The sequence below is a fragment of the Leucoraja erinacea genome, chromosome 24 (assembly GCF_028641065.1).
Source record: "Leucoraja erinacea ecotype New England chromosome 24, Leri_hhj_1, whole genome shotgun sequence".
NCBI lineage: Eukaryota > Metazoa > Chordata > Chondrichthyes > Rajiformes > Rajidae > Leucoraja > Leucoraja erinaceus.
The window spans coordinates 3,593,078-3,605,737 of record NC_073400.1 but is presented as its reverse complement, the minus strand read 5'-3'; the positions used below and the strand labels follow the sequence as shown (position 1 = coordinate 3,605,737).

The window sequence follows — 12,660 nt, the reverse complement described above, 5'->3', positions numbered from 1 at the left end:
GCCCAGTGGTATGTATATTGATTACTCTCACTTCAGATAGCCCAAACATTCCTACTCTCTCTATTCCTCCCCCATCCAATCCACTCCAGCTTCTCATTTTCACCCTACAAACAGCTTACAATGGCCGGCTGTCTTTATCATCTTTACTTTTTTGTATTTCTTTCATTCATTGTTCTTTCTCTCTCCGCATCACCATCTATGCCTCTCGATTGGCTTATCCCTAACCAGTCTGAAGAAGGGTCTCGACCCGAAACGTCACCCATTCCTTCTCTCCAGAGATGCTGCCTGTCCCGCTGAGTTACTCCAGCTTTTTGTGTCTATCCCAATGACATGCGTGGGTTTTCTCCGAGATCATCATTTTCCTCCCACGCTCCAAAGACGTACAGTTTGTAAGTTAATTGACTTGGTATAGATGTAAAAATCATCCCGAGTGTGTTTAGGATAGTGTTAATGTGTGGGGATCATTGGTCGGTGCGGACTCAGTGGGCCGAAGGGCCTGTTTCCATGTTCAATCTCTAAACTAATTTAAGTACATTATTAATCCCTCAAAATTTGAAAACTTTAACAGCCTAATATATCGTTTCTATAAACAAACTGGACTGTTAGCTTGATTTTAGTATTAGCATTTCGTAGAGTCGTATAGCATGGAAATATGGAAATGCCCTTTGGCCCAAGTTGCCCAAGATACACTCTTCACTTGTAAGTCCATGTCACACTCCAGGATTTCAATGCATTATAAGGAAGGAACTGTGGGCAGTACAGATTGGAATAGAAGGCAAAGCAAATGTATAATCTTTCATTTTAGTCCACTACAACAATATGCATTTTATAGTTGCGTTCATGTAGTAAAAGGGCCCAAAGTGATGACCAAGAGTGATATCAGACAAAATTTGCATGAAAGATGTTTGAATTGAAGAAATATACAGAGTTCAAAAGATGGTAGGCAGGAAGAGATTGTGTACAGAGAGAGGGTATGAGAGCAAAGGGGAACATGAAAGATAAGGCCAAGAGCCAACATGGATTACCAAGCAATCTTTCCCGTCTTCCAACTTTCCTGATCCCCCTTCCTTCTCCTCCTCCCCATCCTTCCCAACCCCCAAGAGTGTGGCCTCTGCTTTGCTGTTCCTCCAAAGCTACACCTCAAAAAAAAACATTTCCCTCATTCCTTTTCAGCTCCAAATTCTAATTGTCCTCGATACTCACCTGCAAACACAAAGCACATCCAATAGCAACTACCCATGGGGATTGGTTTGCAAAGCCAAATAAATAATAGAGGGAGGTTTTAATTGGTTGAATGGTTTCCTTTTTGTTCTAAGACCGTGTGTACCTGTGTAATCAAGATGTGCAGCGGGGACAAGTCATATCAATATAGATCAGTGGATCAAACAATGATAGGGGAATTATTGGAAACATTTCTGAGGCACAGGAAATGATCTGTACTTGGAGAGTCAAGGACAGACAGCATGGCTTTGCTGAGGCGTGCTCTGATTGGCTAATTTGATGCATTTTTTCCCAAAGGTAATTAAGTACGTCGACAAGGAGAGTGGGATTGGAGTCGTGTGCATGGACTTCAAAACAGCTTCCGACAAGATCCCACAAGGGAGAATGTTCAAAAAGGTAAAATATCATAGATGTTGCCTGGGATGGAGAATTCCAACTATGAGGAGAAACTACGTCAAGGGCCTGTCCGACTTGGGGGACTGCCAGCATCATATCAGTGTCGTCAAAAGATATTGAACATTTCAAAATCCAGTGGCGACAAAAAATGTTGCGACACTTGAAAAAACACCGCGTGTCATAGGTCATCACGCCACGTCACGCCACAAATTGTTCAGTGACCCGATATACGTCACTCAATGTTGCCAGCAGTCACCGAAAAAAATTGCCAAATGGGATAGGCCCTTACGTTTCTTTGCCAAGGAGTGTAGAAGGATGAAGGGTACCTGCCTGAGGTAGATAACGTAATCAGGGACATAAAAAGAACAGCGAGTATCCATGGACAAGAGGGGATTTGTGGAAATTCCTTTAATTTGGGGGATTGTTAAAATCTGCAATGCATTGCCCAAGGGTGTGGTGAAGCCAGGCAGACTCACAAAATACAAGATGTATTTACATGAACGCTTTAAATGTAATGGCATGGGAGACAGTGAACAGAACTACATTTTCATTGAACGTTTCGGGCCGAAAAGACCATTTTCATTGATGGGTATTTAGTGACCAGCATAGACACTGTAGAAGGAAAGGCCAGTTTTAATGCTATGATTAGATTGTGGAAAATCCCCAAACATTTTCTACCTCAAACACTTCCTGCCTCATTCTAAGAAAATGTAAATAATAGCCAATGTTAACATAGTACAGTACAGAACTGGAACTGGCCCTTCGGCCCAAAATAACCCATGCCGAACATGAACTCATGTCAAACTAATCCCCTCTGCCTGCATGTAAGCCACATCCCTCCATATCTATGTGCCCATCTGAAAGCCTTGTCTGAAGAAAGGTCTCGATCCAAAACAGCACCTATTCCTTTTCTCCAGATATGCTGTCTGACCCGCTGAGTTACTCCAGCTTTTTGTGTCTTTTAGCCAGTAGTTTAGTTTAGAGATACAGCGCAGAAACATGCCCTTCGGCCCATCGGATCCGCACCAACCAGCGATTCCCGCGCATTAACTTCACCCCCACATACACTAGGGACAACCTTACATTAATACCAAGCTAATTAACTTAGACACCTGTACGCCTTTGGAGTGTGGGAGGAAACCAAAGATCTCGGAGAAAACCCACGGAGGAGAACGTCCAAACCCATGGGGAGAACCCGTGGTCAGGATCGAAACCGGCATCACACGCCTCAGCACTCGTGAGTAAGGCAAGGCAGCGCCTTTACCACCTCAGGCAATTGAGGAAATTCAGAGTGTCTCCGAGGATCCTCCAGTGCTTCTACGCAGCGGCGGTGGAAAGCATCTTGTCCGGGAACATTACCATCTGGTTTGGGAATTGCTCTGCCAAGGACAAGAAGGCTCTGCAGAGAGTAGTGCGTTCGGCCGAACGCACTATGGGAACTTCACTCGCCCCCCTGCAGGAACTATACAACAGGAGGTGCAACTCCAGAGCAAATAAAATCATGGGAGACCCCTTCCACCCCTGCAACGGACTGTTCCAGCTGCTACGGTCAGGCAAACGCCTCCGTTGCCATGCAGTGAGAACAGAGAGGTTGAGAAGGAGTTTCTTCCCAGAGGCAATTCGGACTGTAAACGCCTATCTCACCAGGGACTAACTCTACTGAACGTTTTTCCTTCCATTATTTATTATGTAAAAGAATATGTGTGTTAAGATTGTGTTTATAATTTTTGTTTGTTTTGTTTGTCTTTTGCACAAAAGTCCGCGAGCATTGCCACTTTCATTTCACTGCACATCTCGTATGTGTATGTGACAAATAAACTTGACTTGACTTGAAACCGGGTCTCTGGCGCTGCAAGTCAGTAGCTCTACCACTACACCACCATACTGCCCTAATGCGTCTTAAATGCCACTATCATATTTGTCTCCATGACCGGCAGCTCTTTCCAACCACCCACCACCCTCTGTTGAAAAAAAACTTGCCCTGCACATCACCTTTAAATATTGTCCCTCTCACCTTAAAGTTCTGCCCTTTGGTCTTTGACATTTCCACCCTGGGAAGAAGGTTCTGACCATCTACCCAATCTATGCCTCGCTATTTTATATACTTTTATTGGGTCACACCACTGCCCCTAAACCAACCTGCAACGTTCCAGAGGAAAAAATCCAAGTTTGTAAAGACTCTCCTTATAACTAATCCCCTCTATTCCATGCAGCATTCTGGTCAAACTATGTTGCATCCACTTCAACTACTGTAATGGAGTGACCAGAACTGCACGCAATACCCCACATTACATTCTCAATTGTCCCACCACTCAGCAATAGGAGGTTGAAACTACCAGGGCTTTATGTCATTTAAGAAACCTTTAAGACTTTTGCCTTCCATCACAGTGAGGAGGGCCTGGTGGACTCACTGTGGTGGATGTTAAATCAGTGTTTATTGTGTGTTTTGTTATTTTATTCTATGTTATGACTGCAAGGCCTCTTAAATGCCACTATCTGAATGACAATATAACCATATAACCATATAACAATTACAGCACGGAAACAGGCCATCTCAACCCTTCTAGTCCGTGCCGAACACATATTCTCCCCTAGTCCCATATAACTGCGCTCAGACCATAACCTTCCATTCCCTTCCCATCCATATAACTATCCAATTTATTTTTAAATGATAAAAACGAACCTGCCTCCACCACCTTCACTGGAAGCTCATTCCACACAGCCATCAATGTCTGAGTAAAGAAGTTCCCCCTCATGTTACCCCTAAACTTCAGTCCCTTAATTCCCAAGTCATGTCCCCTTGTTTGAATCTTCCCTACTCTCAGTGGGAAAAGCTTATCCACGTCAACTCTGTCTATCCCTCTCATCATTTTAAAGACCTCTATCAAGTCTCCCCTTAACCTTCTGCGCTCCAAAGAATAAAGCCCTAACTTGTTCAACCTTTCTCTGTAACTTAGTTGCTGAAACCCAGGCGACATTCTAGTAAAGGATACGATACTTGATACTACTTGATACTTGATTTAAAGATCACCAAATGGATGACAATATTATTCTGCGCTTTGTTATTGAAGGGCCAAATATTTAAAAAAATCTGCAGAATGATATTTCCGCAAAGTTTGTGAAAGTTAAATGTTTTTTTCAGGGATTTTGTGAGTGGAAGGCAGTGGACTGTTGCAAAAGGTTGGGCTGGGCAAGGGAATTGCAGTATGGGGCAACGTAGTCACCAGTGCGGAGAAGCTCCAAGAAAGAGTCCAGAATAATTTAGAAAAAAATCTTGTTTCAGGCCATTTTTCTATCATTTCTCTCACCCACGCTACTCTCAGCAGTCCAAAATTCTGCATGACTCATGTATCTGCATGTTACAATTGGTGTGTATTGATCGGGATTTTCTTGCACATTAATACTCTCATTTTTCTGGTGAATGGCCCGTATATTCCGAAACCACGTGTGAGAGTGCAATGTAAAATAATTTTTCATTCACGTTGTGTTCTTATTACCACCACCATACTGTCAGAAGGGTAGCTTGCACTTGGAAACATTATCACCTCTAAATTTCCCCTCAGCACACAATCTGGACATGAACACACGCTGGATATTCTTTCAAGGTTATTGGGTCCAAATCCTGGGAACTCCCTTCTTCCACTGTGGAAGCTACTTGACACCATCAACCATCGTGATTGAAGAAGATGGTTGACATTGGCTTGAAAAGGGCTACAGAATGAGCAATGGAGGATTTGGTGGGCAAAGAGGAACTGAGTGAATTGGAACAACATAGACAGGGACAAGTCAAATACCAGCTGCGTTGGTACTGAATATTTATTAAAAACAGAGCCCTATGGGAAGAAATTTGATAGAATATGTTCATCAGATTGTGTAATAGCAACAGCAGAAAATTAAAACCACCAACAGAGTACATTTTCTCTGTTGAGCTTTTCTCCTTTGAAACTCCAAGATGTTAGGGATCAACATTCAATTATATAAATGGTGACTTGGGCACGTATTTGAAAGCAGGTACCCATAATAGTATTTCAAACAGTCTTTGGGCTTTTGGTAATTGCTGGCTTACCTGCAGTGAATGCAGATGGGGACATCATCATGCTGCTGAATGTCCCGCATGTCTTTGATCAGTTCCAAGGTGGGATCTATTGAAGATGGGACACCATGGTCTGGCCAATTGACGTAGTGAAGTTGATACACAGTCCGATCGATCTGCCACAGATAAAACCACAATGCGTCAGCGTTTAAGGCCATAAGGTCATTAGTGATAGGAGCAGAATTAGGCCATTCGGCCCATCGTCTATTCCGCCATTCAATCATGGCTGATTTATCTCTCCCTCCTAACCCAATTCTCCTGCCTTCTTCACATATATCCTCTGACACCCATTACTGATCAAGTATCTATCCTTAAGAATCTGCCTTAAAAATATCCATGACTTGGCCTCCACAGCCATCAGTGGCAACACAAGAAGGGTTGTTCAACAGAATCCACTGATCAACTCCAGCCAAGGCAATAGTCATATCCACTTACTGCAGGCATTAATTAGTCAAAATGACATCTTACACAGTACAGGTAAATGTTCTACACATTGTATATATGCTTAAATATATATTGTAACTAATGAAATAAAACACACTCATCAATAAAAAACATTCTTGGTTTTCATCTCACTATCTCACCACCTGGCAGAAAGTGAAATGAAAATTTCTGATCACATCCTGAACAAAACAAGTGTAGAAATTACATGACCAAGATAGTCATTATTATTGATCTTTATCTTCTGATTAGAAGTACAATTAGACACATGCGGATTCTCAATCAACCTGATCACTAATGCAATAGGTGACTGGGATCTAAAGCAACATTGTGATGAAATGGTATTAAGATGACAAAATAACTGAAAACATCAATGAAACGTTACCAAGCATGAGTAAGTTCCATTGATGTTTTCAGTTATTTTGTCATCCTTCATGGTAACAATTAGATACAAATCTTTCATTATTTTACTCACATTTTGGTAATGAACTTTCAATGTTCTGATGATATATTCCAATTTGACTTCTTCTTTTTCCTGGAGAATGAGAGAGATATTCCAAAGTGAGGCATTGTAAAGTTGTTAATGAGTTACCAATGATAGACACAAAATGCTGGAGTAACTCAGCGGGTTAGACAGCATCTCTGGGGAAAAGGAATAGGTGACGTTTCCGGTCGAGACCCTCCTTCAAAAGAATTTTGCCCCAAATCATCACCTATTCCTTTTCTCCAGTGATGCTGACTAACCTTCTGAGTTACTCCAGCTTTTTGTGTCTGTCTTCGATTTAAACCAGCATCTGCAGTTCCTTCTACACACGATTGACCAATGCCTGTTACCTCAAGATTGTCGGGGTCACCAGTTTCTTTCAACCAGAACTAAATGGCCAGTAAAGTGAGATGGGTATCAGAGTTTAACATCCAGGGATGACCACCTGTAGGTAGAGCTTAAAAAGTTAGGAAAGAGGATCTCAAATGCAGTAATCTCAGGATTACTCCTCATGTAATGTGCTGACATAAAGGAGTAGGAGGATTGAGCAAATGGCTCAAAGTGAAGTGTCAAAAAGGCTTTCCCTTTATGGTGCATTAGGATCATTTCTATGGAAGGTGAAAACTGTACATATCAGACTGGTTGCAGGTCCCCAGGACTGGGACCAAGAGCCTTTACACAGGTGTTTGTAGGTGATGTTGTGGATGGTTTTTACTAGCTTGGCAGAGGAATGGAAACTTCCAAGGAGAATTGAGGAAGCAGAGAAAGAAAGCAGGAAGTGGAAGTTTGAATAATGGTAAGGTACAAAGGTAGACAGCGGAAACAAAGGTAATCAATAAAAAAAAAGGGGTTAAAGTGCAGAACATGCCGACATTAAAAGTGAGATTTCGCAATGCTCACTACGGTAAATTGATTAATGGCACAAATAGGCATGATGTAATTAGCAACACAGAAATATGGTTGCAGGGAGACTAACACTAAGAACTGAATGTTTAAGGATATTTGACATTAATGAAGGACAGTTAAAAGGAAGTGGTGTGCAGCAATGAATAAGAGGATTGACGTTTCGTGATTGTTGTGCAATCGTTACACTGTTAGTGTAAAGGGGGTCGTGGCTCAACAAATCATGATGTGTAATTAGAATCAAATTGGGTTGAATTAAGTTATAGCAAAGGGTGGAACACATTGGTGGGAGCTATTTATCTGGCTAAGATGAGAACAATTGGACATTCAGGAAATTAGCAGTGCTTGCAATATGGGAAATAGGGCAACAATAATCAACACAGGTTAACAATAATGAGGTGGAGAACAAATTCATGGAAATAATGGTAGTTTGAGGCCAATATTTTGAGAAACTAACTAAGATTGATTCAAACTTTGCCCTGGTCCAACTATATGGAAACTATTAGCATAGAAACACACCAAGGCTCTATTTCCTCAGGAGATTCAGCACATCCAACACATCTACAATGACTCTTACCAAGGCCACACATGCCTATCCCCCTCCCCCCCCCCTCTCCCCAATAGCCTCTAACCATACTTCACACTGCCTCTAAAAGCAGTTAATATAATCAAGTACTAATCGCACCCTGGTCATTCTCTCTTCCCATCAGGCAGAAGATACAAAAGTTTGAAAGAACGTACCGCTAGATTCACAAACAGCTTCTTCCTCGCTGTTATCAGACTCCAGAACAGAGCTCTCATGTGTTAAGGATTAATTCCAGATCTTCCAAACGACCTCATTGGGGCTTTGCAATTTTTTAATCTACATTTTCTCCGTAGCGGTAACACTATATATCTGCACTCTTGTTTATTCCCTCTATGGCACTACATCATGTATGACATCATTTACCAGACTAGTACTGATTTTTTCTCCTTTGTATCCAGGTATACATGGCAATAATGAACCAGTACCAACTCCAGAAGGCATTTTTACATCTCTGTCCAATAACCAAGGGCAATTCACAATCTTGTAGTTAAGGGGCTTTCATGAAAGTGATTATAACATGATAGAATTTTGCAATGAGCTTGAAAGTGATATGGTTTAATCCAAAATTAGGGTTTTAAATCTTAACAAAGAAAACTGTGAAAGCCTGATGAATAAATGAGAGCTACAGGTCTGATGATGGAATGGCAATGTGTTCTATTTAAAGAAATAATGCATAAACTGCAAAAAATATTTTACATACAAATCCCCAAAGGAAAGGTGATTAATTCTTGACTGATGAGAATGAGAATAGCGTTAAATCAAAGGAAGAGGTTAATAAAATTGTCAGTAATAACAGAGGATTTGAGGATCGGGTGTACTTTGAAACTCAGCAGTGGCACGCCAAGGAACTGATTTAAAGGCAAGGTAGAATAATGTGAGAGCTTCTATTGATATTGTGAAAACAAACAGACTAGCAAAGAAAAATGTAGGAACCTTATAGACATCTTCTCTTGGCCTACTCCAGGAGTTCCACTCTCTGAATAAGGGATAGTCTCTTTTTGGCTGGGATGAAGAGGATGATGGTAAATCATTGTAATTCTGCATCTTGGGTGACTATGGAGGATTAGACATGGAGTTCATTCAGACTGATATATTTCTGATACATTTCTGCATATTAAGGGAATATGAGACTGATACATTTCTGCATATTGAGGGAAATTAAGAGATAGTGCAGGGAAATGGTACTGAGGTAGAATATCAGCCATGATGCAAAGGTATGGCAGAGCAAGATCAAAGGGCCAGTGAGCCTCACCTTGCTCCAAGTTCTTATGTTACATTTAAAGTTATTCATTTTACCTTCTAATTAACTATGAATTTATTCAGTCAATAGCTGACCCATATCTCTAATGGATTCTCAGGTTCTAGATTTTTATAAATAACAGTTTATATAATAATTATATATTGTTCCAGAAATAAGTCATCCAGCCCATGGTACTGGATCATTTGTCTAATTTTACCAAATCCCTTCTCTTTCCACACAGAGTCTCACTTTTTCCACTTCTGTTATTCTAATTCTATCTTGCAGTATTAACAATATAATGAGTCCTCCAAAAGTGTATTGGACCAGAATTGGAAACTCAACCTCTGCAAATAAATAATTCCAGCACAACATGAACAGTTTCCTTTGTTAGTTTTAACCGCTCATGATCCAAACATGATATGTTTAAGAAGGAACTGCAGATGCTGGAAAAATCAAAGGTATTTTTCGAAGGAATAGGTGACTTTTCGGGTCGAGACCCTTCTTCAGACCTTCTTCTGAAGAAGGGTCTCGACCCGATAAACATCACCTATTCCTTCGCTCCATAGATTCTGCCTAACCCGCTGAGTCTCTCCAGCATTTTTATCTACCATCCAAGCATGATAGATGCTTTCATTGTTTTTTGTCTGGACAATTAAAAGAACACTAAAACAGCATGTAATGGAAAGGAATTGCAGATGCTGGTTTATACCAAAGATAGACACAAAATGCTGGAGTAGCTCAGCGGGTCAGCCAGCATCTCTGGAGAAAATGGACAGGTGATGTTTCGAGTCGGGACCCTTCTTCAGTCTGAAGAAGGATCCCAACCCAAAATGGAACGTCCATTCTCTCCAGAGATGCTGCCCAGCATTTTGTGTCTATCTCGAACTAAAACAGCATGTTATTTTAAAAGACAAACTTGTGCAGCAAAAGTGAAAGGATTATTGAGGCTACACTAAATAGGGAGAAGAGTTATTTATAGATAATTCATGCACTCACACAAATAATGCTGAAAGGCCCAGTACAGTATGGATCTTCTCCTTGGTCGGTCCAATATCGCTCACATTTTTTCTGAAAGGCAAGGAGACACGAAACTCAGGCACAAAACACAGAAAGAGATCAAACTGAATTCTCTAGTATCTCCAGATGATTTCTCCCACACTCTAGGAGTGTTTTTGTTCCGGTTCTTGATGTCTTTCCCAAAGTGTGTACTCGGATGAGGTGTAGTAAGGCATGAAAGGTACAGCTAAACCTTCATAGAGTCAGAGAGTAAGAACAAACACAATTCATTTGCCCCAACATGTCCATATCAACTTTCTTAGCCATCTGCACTCATCTTATTTGTCTGCATTAGATCAATTTCCATCAGGCCTTGCTGAATTAAGGCTCTGTCTCAATGGCTCTTAAAATATAGTGATTGTGGCTGATTGCACCACTTCCTCTGGCAGCCTTTTTCAGATATTCACTACTTTTGTGAAACAATTCCCCTTCAGGTCCCCTTTAAAACTCTTTCCTCTCCTATGCCTTAAACCTTGTTGCATGAATTAAGTTGTTACATGAAAAACATCTTGTTTTTGATATCCCTACCATCATAAAAAAAATTTCTATCTATGCCTTATAATATAACTCTAACAGGTGTTTAAGAAGGAACTGCAGATGCTGGAAAATCGAAGGTAGACAAAAGTGCTGGAGAAACTCAGCGGGTGCAGCAGCATCTATGGAGTGAAGGAAATAGGTAACGTTTCGGGCCCGAAACATTGCCTATTTCCTTCGCTCCATAGATGCTGCTGCACTTTTACCTCTAAGAGGTCACTCCTTCGCTACCTTCATTCCAAGGAAACCATGCGCAGCCTATCTAATCTCTCGTTATAACCAGTCCCCCAAGTCCAGGTAATATCCTTGGGAATCTCTTCTAATAATAATAATAATAATAATCTTTATTGTCATTGTACAAGACAACGAAATTTTGTTGGAGCAGTCCTCCAGCTGCACAGGAATATGAGTATAAAAATACGTTTAAAAAAGAACTATTAAAAAAATTAGACTATAAACATATAGGAGTATGGGCGGGTGTGTGTGAGAGACCGGGGGGGGGGGGGGGGAATCAGTGTGGGGGGGGGAGAGAGTTCAGTAGTGTCACAGCTCTATGGTAGAAGCTGTTTTTTAGTCTTGTCGTGCGGGCGCTCAGTGTCCTGTGTCGTCTTCCTGAGGGCAGGGGGGGTGAAGAGGCAGTGTCCAGGGTGTGTGTGCTGTCTCTAATGATGCCCTTGACCCTCCGGATGCAGCGGGTCCGGTAGATGTCCTCCAGTCTGGGGAGCTGGGTGCCAGTGATCCTCTCAGCAGTCTTCTGCACTCTCTCCAGAGCAATCATGTCATTCCTATACCACACCGTGTCTTCTAACTAGTGTTTTGTAAAATTTGCAACATAATCTCCTAGTTTTGATATTCTATGCCAAATTTCCTCGTAAAAAAAAAAAAATCCTTTTTAATTCTTCAAATGACTAAATCGATAGCCTTTGATGAAAACAAATGTGTACTTACCCGTCCCATCTCGAACTCACGACAAGCCATAACGACTACCTGATAGAATGAAGGAATGCAAACGTGTTAGGGAGACAGTCCCTAATGTTGAGCTTCAACCTTAATTCATATAACAACTTGCAATTACATGAGGAAATATATTTTGGTTACCTTTGATCTCTCTAACGGGAGGAAACATCGAGAGGGGATTGAAGTGTCGTGCCAGTTTCATTATCACAGCACAAAAGAGAGTTACAATTTATAACACTAACATGACGACATCATAAAGTGGCTATGTTTCCCATGTAAGTAAGCAGTAAAGTCAGTTTCAAATATACCAGTTAAGAATGACGTTAATTGCTTGATTGGTTAATATCAAGTCACAGCATAGTGATTGAAGATTTATGCTCAGGATCCTTCCTTGGCGAAGAACCGTTATCAAGCAAGAGCTTCAGAAGCATGGGACAGAATCAAGGGAAAACAAGTCATTCCAATTCAACGTCCTAATTTAGAAAAACATAGAATCATAACATCATGGGAAAGGCCATTCATCCCACACTGTCTTTTGCATGTGTAATCCCATTAGTCACATTCATCATCTTTTCCCCTGGAGCCCTGTAAATATATTTTTCTTTCAAGTACTTAACCAATTACTTAGCCAATTCCTTTTCAAAAGTCACAAGAGGCTTCCACCAATCTCTCAGAAAATATGTTCATGAATTTAACTACTTATGTATTTTTTTGTGTCTTTTGCCTATCACCTTAAATCTATGTCCTTT

At 41.0% G+C, this 12,660-nt stretch overlaps 1 protein-coding gene across 3 annotated transcripts in view; it reads right to left on the bottom strand.

Annotated features, from left to right (window-relative positions):
• Window positions 1-12,660, bottom strand: part of LOC129708577 (tyrosine-protein phosphatase non-receptor type 22-like) — a 110,375-nt gene that overhangs the window by 67,906 nt on the left and 29,809 nt on the right. For all 3 annotated transcript variants that reach the window (XR_008725371.1, XR_008725372.1, XM_055654389.1), the window contains exons 5-8: window positions 11,903-11,941; window positions 10,361-10,432; window positions 6,627-6,686; window positions 5,684-5,826 (exon numbers count right to left, since the gene is read on the bottom strand). Coding sequence is in view for 1 of the 3 variants with exons in the window: in XM_055654389.1 (XP_055510364.1) it covers window positions 5,684-5,826; window positions 6,627-6,686; window positions 10,361-10,432; window positions 11,903-11,941 (314 nt within the window). In the remaining 2 variants the exon portion in view is untranslated. The remainder of the gene's footprint in view (window positions 1-5,683; window positions 5,827-6,626; window positions 6,687-10,360; window positions 10,433-11,902; window positions 11,942-12,660) is intronic.